We start from the raw sequence: 24024 nt of genomic DNA on the forward strand, positions 1-24024 counted from the left end.
CAATATATATATTTATTTTGCTTGATTACACTTATTTATTACTCAAGTATGTTTTCTTTCTTTTATTTTTTAACTGAGGGAATGGTATTTGGAGGGTGGGGTTTGGGAGTTAGTGATAATATTGTCAAAAAAATAAGAAAAAGAAAAGAAAGAAGAGACAGTCATTGAAGTATTTAAAAGAAAACACACAGAAAAGAAGAGAAAACACAAGTAGTATAGCTTTAAAAGCAATATGTTGAATTATTATAAATTTTCAGAAAAGCAAGCTTTAGATAATAGAGATTTTTGTTTTATGTATAATCTTTTTCTATTCTATTTTTGTGTATAGAAATACTCAATTTTTGAGATGTTTGTCCAGCTGCAGAATGAAAAAATTAAATAAAATGCAAAGAAAAACAATAATAAACCAACTTTGAGATTTTATTTCACATTCAGGTACTGGCAACAGTAACAAAAGACAGAAAGTGGATGTGAAGGAATGTAGGAAGATACACTAATACACTACTGGTTGAACTGTGAATTGCTCTAACCACTCTAGAAAGCAATTCAGAATTATGCTAAATAAAGTGGCTAAAATGATCATCTGCAGAAATCTCAGTGCTAGGCATATATACCCAAAATAAAGTTTCCACATATATCATAATGTTTATAGCAACATGTTTGGTAGTAGCAAAGGACTACCAATGAAATAGATTCCTTTTTATTGGAAGAATTAGAAAACTATGGTACATGAATATAATAGAATATTACTATGCTGTAAGAAATAATTAGAAAGAATTCAGAAAATGGAAACATGGTAAATAATGATGAATAAAAACTTCAGACTGTAAATGGAGAACAGTTGAGAAAATATATTTACTTTTCATTATCGTGGTGGGAAACAATGGGTGTGGAATATTACATATATAGGTCAGATCTAGAGTTGGTTGGTTTGGCTGAACTATTTTTTTCTCTCTGAAAACAAAACAAAACAAAACAAAAAAATCTTTGTTAGAAATGATGCATTGCTAGGTAGGAGAGGAAAAAGAACATTTAAAAAACTAGTGTAAAAACAAAATAAATAAGTAAAAATTAAAATTTAAAAAATTAAAATAAAGTATGTGTCCACTTTAAAAAAAAACTGTAATTATAAAAAAAGACAACTGGAATTTAATGATCTATAGTGGCCACATTTTACATCACTAATGGATGATGATGTTTCTTGATGGTATCATTAAAGAAAGCAACTCATTGCAAGTTGCTTACAGCTTACTAGAACACTGAAGTGTTTAACTGATTGTAAAATAAGAGCATATTTTGGATGCTTCTGAAATGTCAAAGCACAATGATAAGCAATTAAGATAATTTTGGGAGTAGGAAAAGTTTAGAAAGTTATTTCAACTTTTGATTCAATACAGAGGACCTTAGTTAATGAATCCTTAGAGGGAAGCTCTATACATATAGTTTGTTGTATTTTTAAAGTGGGATTTGATAGTTAAAGCCAAGTAAGAGAATGTTTTTCTTTCTTCTTGGCCTTCTGATATCAGCCTTCCTCCACAATCTGGTTACAATCTAGACTAATTCTGCCCTTCCTTTGAACTACTGAGTTCTGGTCCTTATTTTGATCATATAGTATCCCTGTCCTTGGCACATACTCCATTTTGCCTAGAATGGTTTCCCTCCATACTGCTTGTCTAAGTCCTTCTCTCCTTTGAAGATCCAATTCAGATGTTACCTCTTTTAGAAAGCCTTCTCTGCCACCCTCAAATGAAATTACCTCTTCCAATAATTTCTTATGTTACTTTGTACTAATTTCACTTTTTCTAAAATCAAGGCTATTTGTATACTTGTCCTTCCCTTCCTATTATAAGCTAGTAAAAGCAGAGTTTATTTTCAGAAATTGTTAAGAGTGTCCTGCAGTGGAAAGCAATTAATAGGGAGGTGATGTAGAATAGCAGGAAGTTTACTATCACAGGAGCCAGAAGGACCAGGTTCAGATCCCACCTTCTGAAGGTTATTATCTATGTGATCTTGGGCAGGTTCTTATTCCCCTAAGGGCTTGGTTTCCATATTAGTAAAATGAAAGAGTTTGAGTCTGAAGTCCTTTCCAGGATTGGATTTATGATCCTTTGAGTCCAAGCTTGGATTTTATATTCATTATTTATTTGTTCGTTTATTTATTTTTATTTTGAATATTTTCCCATAGTTACATGTTTCATGTTCTTTCCCTCTCCCCCAAGTGCCCCCATCTCCCTGTAGCCGATACATAATTCCACTGGGTTATTACATGTATCATTGATTAAGACCTAATTCCATATTATTGATAGTTGGACTAGAGTTATCGTTTAGTGTGTACATCCCCAATAATATCTCCATCAGCCCATGTGTTCAAGCAGTTGTTTTTCTTCTGTGTTTCTCCTCCCACAGTTCTTCTTCTAAATGTGGCTAGTTTTCTTTCTCATAAGTCCCTCAGCCTTGCTCTGGATTTTTGCATTGCTGCTAGTAGAGAAGTCCGTTATGTTTGATTGTACCACAGTGTATCAGTCTCTGTATACAACGTTCTCCTGGATCTGCCAAGTTTGGATTTTTTAGATGATGGCCTGAGTCAAAGGCAGTGACAAAAGAAACAGTAAAGCTAAAGGAACTACAGCAGCAACTGAGATGGTATCTACAGCAAGGAATATGGAAATGGCATCTTCCAAAGATGCAATGGCAGTAATAGTGGGAAAGGGAAATGCTCAAGTAGTACTACTGGGGACCAGCTGAAGACTTTGCACTTCCATTCTTGGAAGGGTTCCCCTCTCTACTTCTATCAAAATTTCTGTCTTACTTATTCAGCTCATACCTTCTGCAGGAGGCTTTTCCTCTCTAATGTTGACTTAGAGAAACTGAATTGGAATGGAATCTTCTGAAGATCTCCTACCTCAACATGACCTCTGAGTACTTTCCACAATGGAGTACTTCAGCAAAAACCAATGCCATGGTAAAGCTTGCTTCAGTACTCAAAGGAAAAGAGCTGGAATTTGAAGCAGTCAAGAAAATAATCATAGATATGGTTTTCCTAGAAAATCAAATTTCCTATTTCCTTCTCCTGGGAAACAAACTATGTTCTGATTTCTTATGGTTCCAAAACTCTCCAACTATCTTTACTATATATAAGAGAGAGAAGGGTTGTTTTGCTCTTTAAAAAAATTATAGTTGCATGGAAAATGAAAGATTAGTAGTAGCAATGTTGTAGGAAAAATAGGGGAAAGGGCATTAAAGACCACACATTTGTGGCCTTACACATTAGAAAGATGATTTAGAAGTTTCTAATCTTAAGACTTTTGAATAGCCATAAACCTATGGTTGTAAGCTGCTCACTCTTCTAGGCCAAGAAACAGAATGTTCTCTTTAAAGATGCTACTTAAGAGAACAATCGTCAGGACCCTTAGTTCTTTCTTCTTGTGTATTTTCAGATTTTACTTTCAAGAACACAGAATCTATTCATTTCTGCTGTAAAAGCTAATCCCACTTCAAGTCATTACATAATTTTAATTGGTAGGAACAGGAAGAAGGACTAATGAAAGCAGATAAGGATGGATGTGAATAAAATGGTTCCTTTTCAAAAATACTAAAAATTTATAGATCCAAATGAAAATATTCTTCTGAATAGTTAGTTATATGGCACCAAAAGAATTTTTCATGAAATGAGAAATGCAAAATAAATGGCACATTAAAAAATAATCTATACACCCAAATTAAATTCTGAATTTAATGTGACAAGAGAACAGAAATGCTAACCTGAGAAAAGAGGATAACTGAATCTGATTCTGGTTCTGCTGTTGCTCTGTCTCTCAGTAATCCTATAGACATGGTACCCTTATGTATTTGGATAAAATGGGCAACTTCAAATGATCTCTAAGGTTCCATCCACTTGTAAGATTCCAGGATACTTTGGTATGAAATACATGGCAATAACTATGAGTCACACAAAGTCCAGTTCCTATAAGGAAAATCTTATAAATACTGAAAATAATGACCTTATATTATATTCTAAACCCAAATGATTCCACTAAAATTTACATAGGAAACAATAAGGACTTGAAAAAATTAATAAAGGACAAGAGGTGAAGGAGATTAACAGGAAATCACCAGGAGAGAAGGCCTTATAATGACCACTGACAGAAACAGAATGATCAAAAATGGAAAAACAAATTCCCTATCATAGCAATCCTTAGAAAGAAGAAAACACCCAAGAGCTGGAATAATGCTATTATCCTGATACCACACACAGGAAAGAAAACTGGTAAGAATAGGGAAGCTTCAGCAGCCTTATCTGCTTCCTGTCCATGGGCCATAAAGTTTTCCCTCAGGTACTGAACTCCTGACCCAGTGTAATATGGGCTTTAAACACAAAAACAAACAAACAAAACAAAAGAACAAGCTGCTGCTGATCCTGTTATTTCAAATGAGCAGCCTAGCTCTGGTCTAAGTCCCTGCATCCCAAAAAGGGTCAAATTAAAACACATGAAGAAAGGCTTTATGTGTTTATCACACAAGAGAGTCAAATTCTTGCACTCTAGCTTCCAAAATATGTCAGAACTACATTGGCCAATTTTTTGTTTTAAAGTAGCATATTAACCCAAAACCTACTAAGGTATATCTACCATGTTCTTAAAGTGTAATGTATGAAAAACAGTGTAGTCAGGGCATTTGGTTTTGTCATCTTCATACTGGATACAGCTCTCGGGTCTGTAAGATCTTTTTATATTAGAAAACAAAAAAAGAAAAAAACAGTGGAATATAAAGTTATGGGTTTGAATCCCAGCTCTGCTGCTTATAACTATGTGACTTTGGTCAATTCAATTAAGACATCAGGTCCTCAGGTTCTCTCTCAGCAAAAGAAGGGGATTAATTATTATAGTCTCTTTCAACTCCAAAATCCAATCAAATCTAACAATTAACCCAGTGCATTCAGTGAAGATTTTAATTAAGACTGTATATTAAAACCACAAAACCAACAGAATTTCTATTACTATCAAAAACTAGGGGAAATACACAAAAAGAGAAATTTCATTAAAGTATCTACAAGAATGAATAAAATATCTGAATTTTAATCTAATACACAAGAATTATGCAAATAAAACTACAAAATGCTATAGAAAAAACTTACTAAATCATTTGAGAGATATTCAGTGTTCACAGTTTGTCATACCAATTTGAAAAGGACAATATTTCTGTAAATTTACATAATGAGCACTCTACCAATTCAGTTTCCAAAGGAATACTTTACAGAATGAACTAAAATAACAACAAAATCTATATAATGAGAAAATAGGTTAAGAATTCAAGGGAAAAAATGAAAAAAAGTGGGAATAAAGACGGTCAAGAATAGAGTTCTTATGCCCAAAGTTGCTATAAAACTGTATACCCTTTGATCTCGTAGTACCACTACTGGGTCTGTATGCAAAAGAAATAATAAAAAAGGGGAAAGGACATACTTGTACAAAAATATTTATAGCAGCTCTTTTTATGGTGGCAAAGAATTAGAAATTGAGAAGATGTCCATCAATTGGGGAATGACTGAACAAACTATGGTGTGTGTGGTAATGGAATACTATTGTGCTATAAGAAATGATAAGCAAGATGATTTTAGAAAAAGCTAGTGGAAAGATCTGCATGAACTGATGCAGGGTGAAATTAGCATAAGTGGGAGAACATTGTACACAGTAATAGCAATATTATATGATGACCAACTGAAAAAACTTGCTCATGCTCAGCAATACAATGATCTGGGGCAATCTGAAAGACTTATGATGAAGAATGCTATCCATCTCCAGAGGAAGAACTGTTGGAGTTGGATGGATGATGATCAAGGCATATTATTTTTCACATCAGTGTTTTTAGGGTTTTATTTTACATTTTGGTTTTGTATGAATGTTGTCTTACAACAATGACTAGTATGGAAATGTGTACATGTGTGGCCCAGATCAAACTGCTTACAATCTCTGGGGATGGGAGGGAAGGAGATGGTTTGGATCTTATAATTTTGGAAAACAAATGTTTAAAATTATTATTACATGTAACTGGGAAAATGAACGATCTTTGGATTTAAAAAAATAAACAAAAGTTAAAAAAAGAATAAGCAGCTCTTAAATTATATTACATTATATAGAAATAATTACTGATACTCTGGTACTGACTAGAAAAGAATAGAGAAGTAGGTGAGTGGATAATCAAGATCTATAAGTTAGTAAATTGAGTAGCCACAGATTCAATGAATCCAAGAAGGCAAATGACTAAAAGAAGGGATCCTTAAGTGACAAAAATTGCTTTGAAACCTTGAAAAGAATAGGACAGAAAATTGTTTTAGAGCAACATACTACACCATGTGTCACAAATTCCAAAATAATTAAAGGATAATATCTTTCATATATCTATGTCTCTATAGATGTATGTGTGTATATATATATATAACATATATAGGTACATATATATATTTCATGATTGTTTAGTGAATAAATTCATAACTATACAAGAAAATATGAAAGAAGAAAGAGAAAAGTGCAATTACTTATTTAAAAGCCATTCCTCAGTTTTCTGTTTAAAAGTACATCTAATCCTTGAACTAGATTTTGAATGTCATAAATCTTCTCCCAGTTCTAGGGTTTCAAATAACTTGAATAACTTTTTTCACATTTTAGATAATGGTAGAAAAGGAGAAGGTAGAAGAGAAGACTTTCAGAGAACCTAATAACTAAGTGGCAGTATAAAAAAAGTCAAGTTTTAAAGTTTTCTTAGATTTTTCCTTAGGTAAATATGTTCTCTATAAATACATATTCATTGCTAATTTGTTATTAGATGGTGGAGTCCACATTTATGCCCTGGATACTTTTAAGGCTAAGGCAAAAGGATCATGCTCATAAGAGTCTATTAAATTCTTATGTTATTTCTCTAAGTTTTCAAGATTATTGCACTGTGAAATCTAGTCTCTTATTCAAAGAATGTCAAAGACTGCAGTTGCTTAGAATTATAACCATTTCTGGTGACTTTCAGAATTTTATATCTGACACTATCTCTATAAGATTAAGACAGTATACCTAAATTAAACTACTAAAAAATTTCTACTTTTTGGAAGATTTTTATAAATAAAATTAAAATTGAAAATTAAAAAAAAATCAGTCAAAGATGGTACCAAATAGTTTGAAAAAATGCAAACTATAAGCAACCTTGTGAAAAATTCTCCAAATCTCTAACAATTCGAGAAAGGCATATTAAAATAATTGAAGTATAGTCTCTCCACATGAAACTGGAAAATGGAGAAAAAAGATTTTTAAAATTAATACTAGAAGATTGGTAGCAATATAGTTACACATTATAATATATTACTAGTGGAGGTATGAACTGATTTACGTATTATGTAAAACAATTAATTAATGGAGAAAAAAATCCACTGCTTAGCAGTTCGAGTTGCTGGGGAGCTCTCCTTTGTATTGAACCCAAATCTACCTCACTTTTAACTTCACTCTCTGAAGACATTCAGAATAATGTTAGACCCCTTCATAGCAATGCCATATATGTACTGATGAAAGAAACTGGAGATGTTAAACCTGAAGAAAATTTATAGGAGAAAGAATTTCTAGGTTCAAATTCTTAAAGAGCTGCCTTGCAGTATTCTAAATGGACACATGGCTAAATGACATCACAGAGGAGTTTGCAATGCTGCCATAAAGTTTGCCAAACAAAATTGGTTAGGGTAATGTTATACAAGGAATGCCTATAGTGGAAGAGCTTCCCCACATGAGAGCCAATGATGATGCACATGGTTAATAAAGCTGCTTCAGTGAAATAATGGGCATTGGGCACTACTTTAAGAAGTTGATAAAAATGATCCTAATTTGGTTTTTGTGGGGTTTTGTCTTGTTTCCCCTTCACGTCTTCAGTTAAAAAGAAATCAGAATCCTTAAGTTTTGAAGTTTAAGGGAAATTTAATATGGAGCTCACACCCATCCTTCCATAATAGATTTCTCAAAAAAGCAGAGATAAAGACCCTTGGAATTCTCCTCTTCATTATTTGCAGTACCTTTTCTCCAAATACCAAAACATAAGTAGCAGATATAAAGTCTTCTGACTCTAAGATGGGCTTGATTTTGTTTGTTTGCTTCCTGTTATTGGTCACTACTTTCCAAGATTCAAGGTCTTCCCAACTTCAAACAATTGCCATCCGGATCCATTCCCTATGGGACCAGACCTATGTTTTCCCTCCTTACCATCAGTTGTGTTACTGAGATGTACAGGAAACACAGCTATGAAAAGCAAGCTGATATAGTGTAGGTCAAATTCATGCTGAAGGAAACACAATTATTTTCAGTTTTTCAGAAGTTTCTTTGAGGGTAAGACAAAAAGAAAATTTCATATATGAAAATATAGACCATTTCCCTGATAAGCAAACACACTGCCCTAGTTAAAGAAGAGAATTAACTAGAGTTCTAAAGAGTTTGATATTAAAGGTGTATATAATCTGCTGTTCTGTGTCATAGGATGTTAGTGATAAAGCATATAAAATTTAAAATAAAACAAGAAATCAAAACATTTTATTATAGTATGTAATTAGAATACAAATAGAAACTAAATAGAACCATCTTAAAAGATTAAATTCTTGAATTGTTCAAAAACTATCTTTTACTTCAATGATTCCTAGTAGTAAGTTATGAATCACACGAATTATGCTTGACGTTATAAAGACTTGTGTTCTATACTCTTACTATGCCCCTGTGGTCAAAATACTGCAAAACTATCTTGATAAGGGGAGGTAGGTGGTTGAGTAAATAGAGTGCCAGGCTTGGAGAATGGAGGGCCTGGGTTTAAATCTAATCTTAGATACTTCCTACCTGTGTGACCTTGGTCAAGTCACTTTAACTTGTTTTCCTGGGTCTTGCCATTCTGTCTTAAGAGTTGTTACTAAGACAGAAAGTAAGGGTTAAAAAAAAACCCATCTTGATAAACATATTTAGTTACCATTATTGCTACCAAACTACTTTTAATATAGGGGGTCCTGCCCTTGAGAGTATATTTAGTTGGAAAGGTAGGACATTGACCCTGACTGGGACTTAATTTCCTCATCTTTAAGATGAAGGGTTGGGCTAGATGATCTTAAAAATCTCTTTCAACTTCAAAATCTGTGATGCCAGTCCACTCTCCCTTTTCCTCACTATCAATTTAGAAATGGAGAAATTGAGGCCCAGGAAGGTTAAGCTATTTGCTCAAGGTCACACAATTAAGTTAGTAGTGGTGCTGGAACTTGAACCCAGGCCTCCTGACTACTGATTCTGGGATTTCCCCACACTACTTCCAATCTAGCCTTACTTTCTTCAAAAATATAGATACCACATTAGGTATTGTGGCTTTTGCAAAGAGTTGAATATGGAATCAGAGCCAAGAGGAACATTAGAAAGGACCTAATCCAACCTCTCCATTGGATAAGGAGACTGAGATAGAGAAATTAAATAATTTGCCCAAATTCTTACAAGTTAGCATAGTACTACCATCCAATGCCATAAGAATCAGAGGATTTTTTTAAAGCCCTTAAACCTTCCATCTTAGAATTACTACTGTGTATTGGCTCCAAGGCAGAAGAGCAGTAAGGGTGGGTAATGGGGGTCAAGTGACTTGCCCAGGGTCACACAGCTGGGAAATGTATAAGCCAGATTTGAACCTAGGACCTCCTGTCTCTAGGCTGGTTCTCAATCCACTGAGCCACCCAGCTGTCCCCAAATCAGAGGATTTTTAAGAAGAATTTGTGGCCTTTGAGATCAAATATAATTTTAATGTCTACATTTTCAGTCATGGATAACATCTTTGCACATTCTTTGTTCTAATGAAATCGGACTGCTGGCTATTATTCTGGCATATCCTTTGGTCTCACCTCCACCTCTTGGAATGCTTCATTTCTGCCAAGACTCAACTCAATGCTATCTAAACAAGGCTTGTTTCAACACTTGCCTCTTCAAGTGACTCTGTAGCTCTCTCTATACATTGAGATATGTTCTATTTGCCCATTAGAATATAAGCTCCTTTAGGTACTTAGGTAGCACAATGGATAGAGTGTTGGGCCAGGAGTCAGGAAAAGCTGAATTCAAATCCAGCTTTAGATACTTCCTAGCTGTGGGATCCTAGGAAGTCACTTTACTCTGGCTGCCTCAGTTTCTTCTGTTGTAAAATGGGGAACAATAATAGCACTGATCTCTCAGGGTTGCAGTGAAGATCACATAAGATATTTGGTTTTTAGAAAAATTTTCCATGGCTACATGTTTCATGTTCTTACTCTCCTCTCCACCCCCAACCCTCACCCCTTGTAGCTGATGCACATTTCCCCTGGTTTTTACATGTGTCATTGATCAAGAGTCATTTCCATATTATTGATAGTTGCACTGGGGTTTAGAGTCCACATCCCCAATCATGTCCATGTGTTCAAGCAGTTGTTTTTCTTCTGTGTTTCTACTGCCATAGTTCTTCTTCTGAATGTTGATAGTGTTCTTTTTCGTGAATCCCTCAGAATTGTCCCAGATCCTTGCATTGCTAATAGTACAGAAGTCCATTACATTTGATTGTACTATAGTGTATCAGCCTCTGTGTACAATGTTCTTCTGGTTCTGCTCCTTTCACTCTGCATCATTTCCTGGAAGTCTTTCCAGTTCACGTGGAATTCCTCCAGTTTATTATTTCTTTGAGCACAATAGTATTCCATCACTGTCAGATGCCATAATTTGTTCAGCCATTCCCCAGTTGAAGGGCATACCCCTGATTTCCAATTTTCGCCACAAAGAATGCGGCTATAAATATTTTTGTAAATGTCTTTTTCCTTATGACACATGAGATATTTGAAAAGAACTTAGCATAGAACCTGGCACATAGTATCATATAAACATTATGTATTAGAAAAGCAATAAATATTGTTCTGTATCATTAGTTAGTTGTGTTTAGGCTTAATCTCTTCCTTAGTTTACCCTCTCTGTTACTTTCCCTCCCATCTCTTTCCCTCTTAGTTCCCTTCTGGATGAAGTATATATCTCTATCCAAAGATGGGTGTTATTTTTCCTTCTTTTGACCAGTTAAGGTGAGAGTGACATTTAAGTGTCAGCTCCTCACTCCACCCTGACTCTAACCTATTTTATGACTGTTAGCATTTGGCAGTGAAATATGGACCAGCACTGTGTTAAAAGATCTGGAATATCACATGATAGGCAATAAAAAGGGACATAGTAGGCATGAGCAGGATGCAGCATATAATCCCCAAGGGCCCTCTGAAAATGAAAAAGAATAAGTGTAAAGAACTGTGTGACAGTGTGGTAGGAACAGAAAAATAGGCCTGCCATGTGGCCAGAATGAGGGATGAGGGTAGGGAGCAAGAGGCTTCGTTGTGCCTTTGCAATGTTGGCTTCTAGCACTTTGGGACAAAAGCAAGAGCTGTACAGGAGAAGCTGGTGGGAAGGGGTGGGCAAAGGCATGGCTGGAGGAAACTCTCAAATTGATGAGATCACAGATTCTTTTGAGTCACCAACTCTTTCCAAATAGGACATACCTTGGTTTTTTAAGAGCTTAATTAATTTTATAGGCTGTGGTCCAAGCTCTTTTCAAACTAAACATTTCTCTTGACCCTAGTTAATCTGATAGGCTAGTAAACTTTTATTTCCAGAAATTACCATCAGTGAGGTGGATAGTGGGCTGAAGATAAAAGTGGCTACCTAAGAACTAGGTCAATAAACATTTAGTAAGTATCTACTAGGTGCCAGGTACTGTGCTGTTAAGGGCTGGGAATACAAATCTGAAAAAGGAAGAAAGTTCCTGCTCTCCGGCAGCTCACAAGCTAAAGGGGAAGACAATACACAAAGGGAGAAGGGATATATACATATATCCAGTGCAGTAGGGCATGCCAGCAAAGTCCAGGGGAATGGGGCCAGGTGGGAAAGGAAGACATGGCCTGCCTAGTTCTCCTTAAAAAGAGGCTCTGGGAGAAGCTATCAACCCTCCCAACAGAGGGAAGGGTCCCAAAGGCAGAGGGTACTGAGAGATGTGAACTGCAGGTTGAATTTCTAATGATGTTCCCCTATTAGTAATACACTATGATTTGAATAATCCTGATTTTTTAATTTGCCAACACCACCATTCTTCTTGTGGCATTTTTCTTCTCCATTAGTATTCTCACCATTCTCCTAGTATCTCAAGTTCTAAATACTCCATAAAAGTTTCATTGCTCCTGTCTTTTGTGCTGTATCAGTTAATAAATCCAACTAATTCTTATTTCATAATACTTTAAGTTGAATAGAATTAGAAATAGCAATTGGTTTTAGTCCTTTTTTTGGTATAAAGTATATTTTATTTTTACCAGTACAGATAAAGGGTTAAAATGAAAGTATAACAATCAATAATTGGCTGTTTGCTGCTGGCTGAGCTGGTGAAATCACTTATAATTCCTTGATAAAATGTTTTTCCCCCCTTTTTTGAACTCCATTCCACCTTCTTTGGTCTTTTTTTTTTTTTAAACCCTTGTACTTCGGTGTATTGTCTCATAGGTGGAAGATTGGTAAGGGTGGGCAATGGGGGTCAAGTGACTTGCCCAGGGTCACACAGCTGGGAAGTGGCTGAGGCCAGATTTGAACCTAAGACCTCCTGTCTCTAGGCCTGACTCTCACTCCACTGAGCTACCCAGCTGCCCCCCCCTTCTTTGGTCTTAATGTCCAATAATTATCCCCAACGAAACAGTGACTACTTGCACTCTCATGTACCTCTAAACCTGGTGAGGAAACATTGCAGGGGTTTCCTGATACTTCCTATGCTTGGATTGAAAGGGCATTCTTAATATAACTACTGACTTTCAAACTCTCTCTGGCATTTTGACCCTTTTAATCACTTCCTCTCTCATAAATACACTAATAACTTCACCCAATTTCCATGTTAAAAGATACATCTATTCCAATTAATTTGGCTGCTTATTTGTGGTAATGAAATGAAGAAAAATTATACAAATATATGTGGCCAGTTCCACTGGTAGGTGACTTGATCTTACCTTAATGGGGCCATAGTTTTTTGTTTTTTTTTTTTGTCAAATGAAAGAGTCCGACCAGGTGAACTCTAAAGTATCTAATAATTCCAAATATGAGACTTTATGTCCAAAGGTCAAAGAGTTAAAAGAGTGCTCAGTCATCAACTACAAAAATTAGCATACTATAATGGATAGAATTCTGGATGAGGTGTCAGGAATTCCTGGACTTAAATCCCACATTGAGCACTTAAAAATTGTGTGACCTCAGACATATCCCATAACTTCTCTGTGCCTCATTTTCTTAATCTGTAAAATGAGGGAGTAAGACTAAATGGCCTTTAAGGTCCTTCTAGTCCAGCCAGTAGTCAAACAAGAATCCCCTCTTCAATATCTGAACATCCAGCACTTACTTGTAGAATAGCATAAGTTCTTAAAATCTTGCAAGGCCAGTATATTACAAATTGATAGAGCTCTTAATTTTTAAGAAGTTCTGTTTTACATCAAGATTATACCTGTGGTTTCAACAAATGCATGCTCTTTTAAGTCCTGTTTTCTGGAACCAAACAGAAGAAAGTAGAACTCCTCTTTCATTTGACATATGGCCCCTCAAATTCTAGAATATATCTATCATGCCAATTAATCAACAGCAATTATTAAGCACTTACTATGTTTGGGGTACTCTGTTGGGTTCAGAGTTTGTTGGGAATATAAAGACATAAACAATAGGCTACTTCCCCCTTGGTATTGTTTTCTCCTAGCCAAACAACTCCTAGTTCTGCAAATAATCCCAGTATAGTATACTTTGTAGCCTTCTCACTGTCAATGTGGATTTTTGTATGAATCAGTTTACCACAGTCCGTTTGAGAAACCCCCAGTGCCAGATACCCTTATTTTGTATATAATGAAATGTTAAGTGCTTTTGTTTGCTTTTGAGGTTTCTCTATTGGGTTAAAGTTTCTTCTCAATAAGCCCAGTTTGACCTTTGGATTCAATTTGTTACAGCTGACTGTTCCCTAATACCATAGCTAGTTACTGCAAAGAGGTTTATGCACCTGTTTGTGTTTAGTCTTAGTAGGCTTCCCAAAAAGGTATAAAGAGACTCTTAGGCTCAGTGTCTTGGAGGAGTTGGCACTAAGACCTGTGTCTTCTCCCAGAAGAGTTGGTACTTAGCATAGTGCTTTCTCCCAGGGATATGGTTCCTAGAGCCCCAGAACCTTTGGCTCTGTGTGGTAGCCAGAATAATGAACCTATCCCCTTTTCCTGATTAAAGAGTGGTTTTCTGACTACTTAATAGTTCTGTGTTATTTTCTAAGTTTATCATCACCTTCCTTTGGACATCTTAGGTTTTATTCATGTCCTTTGTCAGATGTGACACCCAGAACAGAATGGAATACAGCCTAGGTAAGGTCGAAGAGATTGTCCCTCTTTCTGGAGACCATACTTCGTAAGTCTGTAGTATTTTTACCTCTCACATCACACTGTTGAATTCTAAAAGCAAAATTATTCCCAAGCAAGACAGTCATTGCCATCAAGGAGCTTTCACTCTAATCAAGCACAATAGCAAGATGGGGGAAGGGGAAGTATGGTACAGTAATGGATGGGAAATGACATGGAGAACAGGTTCTAGTCAAGCTAAAGGAAAATTTCACCTTTCAAGACCACAATCCAGGATTTCAGTGGGTGGGGAATGAAGAACGTTAGGAGTACAGTGGAAATCCAAACCCTAATCAAAGAAACTTGATACAAAAATTTCTCATTTCATTCAATTCTTATCTATAATGTATTAATTTTGCTTTTCAAAACTTTTTGAGTTTCATGCAATCAAGTTATCTGTTTGAGACTTCATAATTGCTCTAAACTTTGGCTAAGAACACATCTCCTATCTATAGCTGTGAAAGTTTTAGATAACTGCTTTTTATAATTTTTTATAGTATGATCTTTAATATTAGTCATATATCCATTTAAAACAGGCTGTGGAACATGGTGTAAAGTACTGACAATATGAATTTTTGCCAAATTTCTTTCCAATTTTTCTAATAGTTAAAAAATCAAATAAAGAGTTTTTTCCTAAGTAATTTATGTTTTTTGTTGGGTTACTGAATTCTATTGTTCCTGATTCTCCCTTGTTTAATTTGTTCTACTGTAATACATCTCTATTTTTTAAACAATATTAGATAGTTTTGATTACTGTAGCTTTACAATATAGCTTGAGATCTATCTGTAAGTGCTATTTTCAACTTGTCTCTACTTATTTTCAGCATTTCCTTTGATATTCTATATATTTTTAAAAATGAATTTTGTTAATATTTTTCTAGTTCTATAAAGTATCTTTTTGATAATTTGATTGCTATAACATTAAAATGTAAATTAGCTTTGTTAGTCTTATTTTTGGTACACAGGGATGGCTCAGGCATGAACACTGAATATTTCTCTAGGTATTCAAGTTATTCTTTGCTTAAGGAGTACTGTTTAATTGAATCTATACAAGTATTTCCATGCTTTGGTAGGCTGATCCTCAAACTAAGAATTTTTGTAGTTAATGGAATGAGATATTCCTTTCTATTATTGACTCTTAGATTTTGTTGTTGCATTTACTTCTGTTATTAATATCTTCACTGTTTGGGGCTATTGCCTTTAGAGAAGACAAGTAGCTTTCAGAGATAATGAGCCTAATGTAGACCACCTGGTAAGGAACATCTTGCAAAGACGTACCAGTTCACTAGGTGCAAGCATAATCTTTACATGTCTCAACTTCCACAGAGAGGAAAGTAATACACTCTCATGGAAAGCCTTCTCTGCTGGCCTGGCACACATAAAGACTTGCCTCAAAGGACATGACAAATCTTTGTAAGGAAGAATATTGAAGTGGTAGAAGATGTATCAATTAGCCTCATTCTATTGGATTTCTCATCATTGAAGACAAAATTCACAGGAATATCAGGAATTCTTATTTTGGGTCCATGGACTCCTAAGGGGATCATGGATAGATTTCAAGGGGTCCTTGAACCTTTTAATACTTGATCTTGGAGCTTTTATAAATGCATTTAAACATAACTGATTTAATTTGTAATTCTACGTGTTTTATTTTGTGCATTTAAAAATGTTTTTCTGAAGATGGAATCCATAGGCTAAGAATGGCAAAGATGCAAAAAAAAAAAAAAAGATGAAGAACACCAGCATTAAGGAATGTCTCAAGGTTATAATAGTAAGGAATGTGTAGGACTCTGAATCAATAGTTATGAGACTTAGAAAGGGTTCCAACAAAGAAATAGACAAACCCATAATGCAAAAAGTCACAGGTCTTTTATCATGGTCCAATTTGAACTCATTTTTTGCTAACTGTATTTTTATTTGATCTTTTATTTTAAAACACAGAACTTCAATAACAGTCATAATAGAAAATCTATTTGGAAATATTCAGTGTGGCTTTGGAAGAAAAGAAAGTGCAGGAGAGAAGCACTTCGTTATAGTAACACTATTAATGAATCCTCCCTCCCTAGTTCTGCAATCTCCACTTCCTCCCTCCAACCCACTGCATCATAGTTGTCTGGCCAACCTTCAGGTCTTGTCCTCAAGAGTTTCTTGATTTCTTTAATCTTGTTTCTTGCTGCCTATGCACTTATAATGGACTTTCTTTTCAAATAAAGATAAGCTACTTTTTAGTATGTATGTGTATATATGTTCATACATACATATACCCATTGTAGTATAGAGAGAAGGGGTCACATAGTTTTTTCAAGCTTTCTCTATACTACACCATACAGACATATATATGAATATGTGTATATATACATATATCTCTCTTTGTCTATCTTTCTTCCCTGCTTAACTGAGCTTTTTTCTTCTTGAGATCTTTGATAATTTCCATCTTTTTTCACCTTAAATTCCTTTATTGCTCATTTTCCTATTCTCTCCCCTTTAAAGGTAGTTTTTCTGGTGAATGGGCCTAGAAACTCTCAACCTTCTTTCACTCTGGGGCATTCACATTTTAATGTCCTTGGTCTCTGTCACAGATGAATACTAGTCCTTTTGCCAAATGGCTTATTAAGAGCCTCACAAATGCTTGCATCTTATCCTAACTCTCACTGTTCTTTTGTCCTCAGACCAGGAAAAGCTAGAAGCCTTCATTATCCACAAAGAATTCTCTTCAACTTGGACTCTACATGGGATCTCTGTCATCCACACATCAGTGGGGAACACTTTTAGTAAGAATACATATCTCTGAATATTATCAAGTCATATCACAAAACATATACACACACACAAAAGGGAATAGAAGGTTGCATCTAGCATAACTAGGGAGATGGGGGGGCAACCAATTATAATCAGACAAGGGAGAGAGAAAATTACAAAAAGCATATAAAAAGAAAAAAAGTAAATGAGAAAAATTTAATTATCTAAAGTTTAAAAGTGTCTGCATGAACAAAATCAATGCAGATGGGAAAAGAGAAAATATCAAGTGGAAAAACAATCCTTATATTAAACATTGCTGACTAAATTTTGACATCCAAAATCTATAAAAAAAATGGACGTAAATATCTAAGACTATAAATTTCTAATTTATAAGTATTCAAAGGACAAGAAAATTTTTCAAAAGGAAAAATACAAAATATCATCTGCATGAAAATGCCTCAAATAAGTAATAAGAGAATAGCAAATTAAAACAAGTGACATAACTTGCCACATCTATCATTTCAATAAAGATGGTAACATGTGCTAACACTGTTGTTGGAGCTATGAATTAGTGAGATGACATAGATTAGCACAATCAATCTAAAATTGGGAAAATATGAATTCAAATTCAGCTTCAGATACTTGCTGTGTGACTCTGGCAAGTGACTTAGCTTCTGTTTGCCTCAGTTTCTTAATTTGTAAATGGGGATAATATCTTCCTCCCAGGTTTGTCTTGAAAATCAAATGAGATAATAATTGTAAAGCACTCAGCACAATGCCTGGTAGAAAGTAGGCATTACATAAATGTTATTTATTATCACTGTTATTAAAAAATAATTCATAATTATGTATAAAAATATAAAAGACTATTCAATCAGTGACAGAAAATTCTATGTACATTGAAAAATTCATAGTAGCATTTTTTTGTGATAGTCAAAAACCACATAGGTGTCTTTCAATTGAGAAATGACAGATAAACTATGGTGTACATGTAGAAGAGAATATTAGTGTAGCATAGAGAAGAATATGAGGAATTCAGAGAAATGTGGAGAAACTTATTTGGGCTTATATGGAATGAACAAATCAAATTAAGGAAAATAATATACAAAATGAACATAATAATGTAAATAAAAGCAATAGAAAATAACAATAAGAATCTGAACAAATGGAATGTCCAATGCAAATTCCAGATGTCTGATGTTAAAAACTTTTCTTTCTATTTGGGTGGTGCTGCCCTAAAGATAACAGAATGCTACTTACACTTCAGTCCTAGCTGTCTTAGTTGATGGGTTCTACTTAATTGTTTTTGTTTGCTTATTTGTAAGAGACTGTACTGGACATATATGTGTTTAGTGGGAAACAATTATCATTTTAAAATGCATCAATAAGTTTTAATTTTTAAATTACAAGAGACAAGAAGAAAAACAAATTTATAGATAAAATCAATTAATTTTAATAGTTTTAAGTAAAACAATTGAAAAATCTCATAATTCAGAATAAATATTTTTCAAAACTTACTATTAACAAAAGTTATTTTAGGCAACGCAGGTTTATTGTCTTCCTCGTCTAAGTAAATCGTGACAGTTTTTTTTGCTGTTTCATTTATTCAATACTAGTTAGGAAAATAAATTCAATTTTTGGAAGCACTTCATTTTCTTTATGGTAAGATAAAGATTATGACAAGATTTTTGTTTGAAAACCAGATTCTTAGGAGCAGCTGGGTGGCTCAGTGAACTGAGAGCCAGGCTTAGAGATGGGAGGTCCTGGGTTCAAGTCTGATCTCAGACACTTCCTCGCTATTGAACTCTGAGCAAGTCACTTAACCCTCATTGCCTGGCCCTTAACACTCTTCTGCCTTGTGACAAATACACATTATTGATTCTAAGGTGGAAGATAAGAGTTTTTTAAAAAACAAAACAAAACCAGATTCTTCTGCAATTTAAAACAAACATTTTTTTAACTTGTAAATGCATATTAATACATGAGCTTGGAAAGAAAGCTGTAAATGTTTTTATTTCACTGCCACTGCTCATTATGAATATCTTTAAATGTCCTTGAAATGTAAATACAGTATAAGATTTTCAGAAATGGATTTCATTATCAAATCAAGAACTGTGGTCTTTTTGAGGTGGATATTTCCTTAGCAATTTTAGTATTTTGATGGGTGAGAAGCCTACTCTCCCAATTACTAAAGAAAATGAACAAAGAACATACTCTCACACTTTAAAAATTGTTTTAAGACAAGATCTTGTCTGAGTGCTTTCTTTTAAATATACAAATTCAATTTTAAAGTAGCATGGTGGGCTTTTCCAAAGGAGAAATATGACTCAGTATGACAGCAAATGATGCTAAATTCTACTTATCTTCAAGTTTGAAAATAGATTATTGTTATTTCTTTTTGAATGCAACTAACCAATATTAAGCCTTATGTTCCACACTTTCTTTAGCTTCTGTCCTTTATTTAAAGTTATACCACTTATGTCTTTGCCATTTGGGGCACATTTTGCTCCACTAGACAATTTCTGGCTTTTGCAGGAGCAGAAAGTTGGTCTGATGATAAAAAAAATTAACACAAACATCAAGTTCCATTTTCAGACTGTAAATACAGTGTCTCCTTTTCTCCACTGTTGATAGATACAGGCTTTAAAATGATAATAATGTTACCACTTTACAACCATTTTTCAGTTCTTTTTTTTTTTTTTTAAACCTTTACCTTCCATCTTAGAATCAATACTATGTGTTGGTTTTAAGGCAGAAGAGCAGTAAGGAGTAGGCAATGGGGGTGAAATGACTTGCCCAGGGTCACACTGTTTAAGAGGTATCTGAATCCAGATTTGAAAGCCAGGACTTTCCATCTCTGGGCTTAGTTCTCAATCCACTGAGCCACCCAGTTGCCCCCTGGAATTCAGTTTTACATTGTTACTATTGACAAGTTGAAATCAATAAATCACAGCCACTCAGTTGGAATGAAGGCCAAAAGCTGGCCTCTCTCTCCTTGTGGCAATCTATTTCTCATTTCTGCACTCTCCCTAAAACAATAATTTCATCTTACTTAGGACTTTGTAAAACTCCCCACTAAGCCTAGAATAAAGGTTCTCCAAAGATATGATCTCTTTTCTATTTAAAGATCTATTATCTTTTACCCTGTTAAGGATCTATTAGAATAAAATAGAAAACATTCTGCCTGGCATCCAAGGCCCTCCACGATGGGACCAATCTCCTATCAATCAACCAACAAGGGTGCTAAGCTCCTGCTACTGGCCAGGGACACACAAAGACCAGAAGCTGCTCATACTCACCTAAAGGAGATGACGTGCAAAGGCTTCTATCACGGACTCAAAGGCCAGCTAGTCTGAGCGTCTCCTTTTTACATACGAGAAGACTGAGTGTAGGCTCTGCCCACATACAAGAAACACAAGGTGACCCTGAATCAGGGGCGGGGGGGGGGGGGAGGATAAGGAAGCCTGCCTAGAGGAGGTGGCCATTCTGAGAGGCACGAGGGAAGACCCTGAGGAGAGAGGGGAAGCCTGGGGACGAAGCGAGGCTGGGAAGGCTTTTGAATATTGACTAGAGGAGCCTGTCTTCTCTCTGAGAGACAACAGGACCTCTTTACCTCCCATCCCTTTCCAACATTCAGGTTGGCCCAGTCCTTCACACCACTCTTGTCAGAGGTCCTCCTCATCTGGCCAAACCCCAGGCCCTTCCCTTAAACATTCTCTTGAATCCCTACAAAATGGTGTTTCAAGAAGAAAGACTGAAGGAAACGAAGAGTAGAAAGGCATAGTACAATCTAAGTCCAGGCTAGATATGCATTATCTGTGAGAAATCAGTTTGTGGCTCTTCTAAGAAGCCTTCCCAGGCCAGGCTTGGGACAGAGCAGGATGCCCTAGACCAGTGATGGGCAAACTTTTTAAAAAGGAGGCCAAAGGAAAGGGAATGCTCATCTGTCAGTCTGTTTCTAAGGCAACTCTTTCAAAGTTTCATTGTATTGTACCCTCCTCATTGTATTCATCAGATTAGGAATAATGTCACATGGCCAGATAGAACATTTCAGGGGGCCACATCTGGCCCGCAGGCTGTAGTTTGCCCATCACTGGCATAGGGGGTTTGGCTGATAGGTAGTTACAGTTGTTGGAAATAAGAGGGATTATAGCAGGTAATTACAGTGGCCTTCATAAGCTTGTTGACTTCATTTCTGAGAGAAGGGAAAAATAAAGTTTGCTGCCTACTGTGTATTTTTGGGGGACATTTCATGCTACAATAATGATACATTTAGCTTAATTTGCTTTATGACTGAATGACAGACCAAACATACTATATAATTAGGCCTCAACAAAAATCTGAAAGGATGAAAGCAGATAAAACTAGGCCTAAAATATACCTAAAAGAAATAAATTATATATTAACATTTTTCTTTGATTCATGGCAGGTGACCAGTCCTAAAATGGAAAGTTTTTCCTAGTTTTCCTTAAGAGATGATTCTGGAACCCAGAATAGACATACCCAATTGCTGAAACAAGAGAGCCACACTGGTGCCAGTGACAGGAAGGCTGTCATGTAAAGGAGTCTGTATCAGCTGTCTGTCTCCTGCTCCCAAGGAAAACAGCTTCTGTAGAAAAAAACCAAAAACCAAACTGCTTTTATCTCAAGTAGAGAGAAGAAAACATCTGCAGGCACATGGTCTACCATATTTAGGGTTTCACAGTTTGACTTGAAGAATATAGTTTCTCTGTTGTACACTTTTAAGTTCAATTTTTAGAATTCTAGTTAAAAAATATTTAGCAGAAATGAAAGTAAGAGCCTAAACAGGAATGGGGAAGAGCTGGAGCTCAGCTGCTCATGATGCTGATGAAATGAAGGCAGCAAGGGTAGTGCTCATCAATCAATCAGCCAGCATTTTTTAAGTGCCTTGTACCAGTCAGGCCCCGAGTTAGGCATTTAGGACATAAGAATAAAAATAAAACTGCCTGCCCTTCCAAAGTTTATATCTAGATAATTTTGATTAAGTTCACAAAAGCAGATGAGAGCAAACAGAACTTAGTTGAAAATGAACATTTAATGCTTAAAGAATTGTGTTAGTGTGATGTATTGCTAAAAATCCCTCATTTCTATATAATCTGATATTTTAAGAAAATACTAAGAACAAACAGAAGATGCACTGAGTTCTCCCAAGAAGCTCACCAGATTATAAAAACAATAAAGTTAAACAAAGAAAGATATCCCAAAGACAAGTTCTCTTCAAGGATAAACCCAACACTTACTGTAGAGTCAGACAATAATTATTCTATTGGCGATAAGGAGACTGGGGAAGAGGAGGCAGGTAAGATGAAGGGATGAAGAGGGTGGAAAATAGGGAAATAAAGGCAACGAGGCCATGAAGGATGGACTAAAATGACAAATTGATGCTACCCTCAGTACTCCGTGAGACAAAGGAATGTATTTCTATGATTAAAAACAAAGGGAAGTATTTTAAAAAATCAATCTATATAACTGTACTTACAGGGAAAATTTTTCCCTTTAAGGAATAATTTTTAAAAAATCCTTCACACAATCTAAAACAAAAAGAAAATTCCTACATTGTGATATACAAAAATGTATGACTCCACATATTCAGTTCATTACTTTTCTGTCAAGTGAGTAATATGTTTCATTTTTATTCTTTGAACTTTCGTCATTGAAATGATGAGAGTTCTAACATCTTTGAATGTTGTTTTCTCTAAATGCTATCATGGTATAAATTATTGTTATAGTTTTGCTCATTTTGATCTGCATCAGTTTACAAAAAAATCTTCTCAGTTTCAGAGGATATGGCTTATTTCATTATTTCTTGTAGCACAATAATACTCCATCGCATTCATATTCCACAGTTTGCTTAGCCATTCCCCAATACAAAACCTTAGTTTCCAATTTCTTGCTAATAAAAAAAAAGATGTTAAAAGCATTTTTGGATGTCTATCTAATTTCTTTGGCCTAGTAGAGATATAGCTGGGTCTCAATTTCCAGAAAGGCTGGACCAATTCATAGCTTCACCGATAATGCATTAATGTATCTGCTTTTCCACAATCCTTCCAGCATTTGTCATTTTCCTCATTTTTGTCATCCAGGCTGGTCTTCTAAGCATGGGGTAAAAGCATTGCATTTCTATACATTTAATTAATTAATTTAGGATATTTTTTCGTAGTTACCTGAATCAAGTTCTTTCTCTCTCTTCCTGCCACACCCCTCCCATAGCCAAAGAGCAATTCCACTCGGTTTTACATGTGTCATTGATCAAGACCTAATTCTTTATGATTAATGTTTGTACTAGGGTGATTGTTTAGTCTCCATCCCGATCATATCCCCTTTGACTCATGTGATCAAGCAGTTGTTTTTCTTCTGTATTTATACTCCCACAGTTCTTTCTCTGGATGTGGATAGTGTTCTTTTCATAGGTTCATAGGTCCCTCAGAATTGTTCTGCTACTAGTAGAGAAGTCCATTACATTTGATTGTACCATAATGTATCCATCTCTGTGTACAATGTTCTCCTGGTTCTGCTCCTTTTACTCTGCATCAATTCCTGGAGGTTGTTGCAGTTCACATGGAACTCCTCCAGTTCATTATTCCTTTCAGCACAATAGTATTCCATCACCAACAGAAACCACAATTTGTTCAGCTATTCCCCTCATTTTCCAATTTTTTGCCACCACAAAGGGTATGGCTATGAATATTTCTGTAAAAGTCTTTTTCCTTACTGTCTCTTTGGGGGTATAAACCCAGCAGTAGTATGGCTGAATCAAAGGGCAGGCAGTCTTTTAAAGTTCCAAATTGCCTTCCAGAATTGTAATATTCTCTATCTCTTGCTTGGTC

General features: G+C 35.3%; 1 protein-coding gene across 1 annotated transcript in view; it reads right to left on the reverse strand.

The window, feature by feature from the left end:
- The window catches only part of SBF2 (SET binding factor 2), a 545383-nt gene that overhangs the window by 256195 nt on the left and 265164 nt on the right, over positions 1 to 24024 (reverse strand). Inside the window, exon 6 of the mRNA XM_044680325.1 lies at positions 21680 to 21785. Within this exon, the coding sequence (XP_044536260.1) occupies positions 21680 to 21785 (106 nt within the window). The remainder of the gene's footprint in view (positions 1 to 21679; positions 21786 to 24024) is intronic.

Source organism: Gracilinanus agilis, chromosome 6 (assembly GCF_016433145.1).
Source record: "Gracilinanus agilis isolate LMUSP501 chromosome 6, AgileGrace, whole genome shotgun sequence".
In the NCBI taxonomy this organism is placed as follows: domain Eukaryota; kingdom Metazoa; phylum Chordata; class Mammalia; order Didelphimorphia; family Didelphidae; genus Gracilinanus; species Gracilinanus agilis.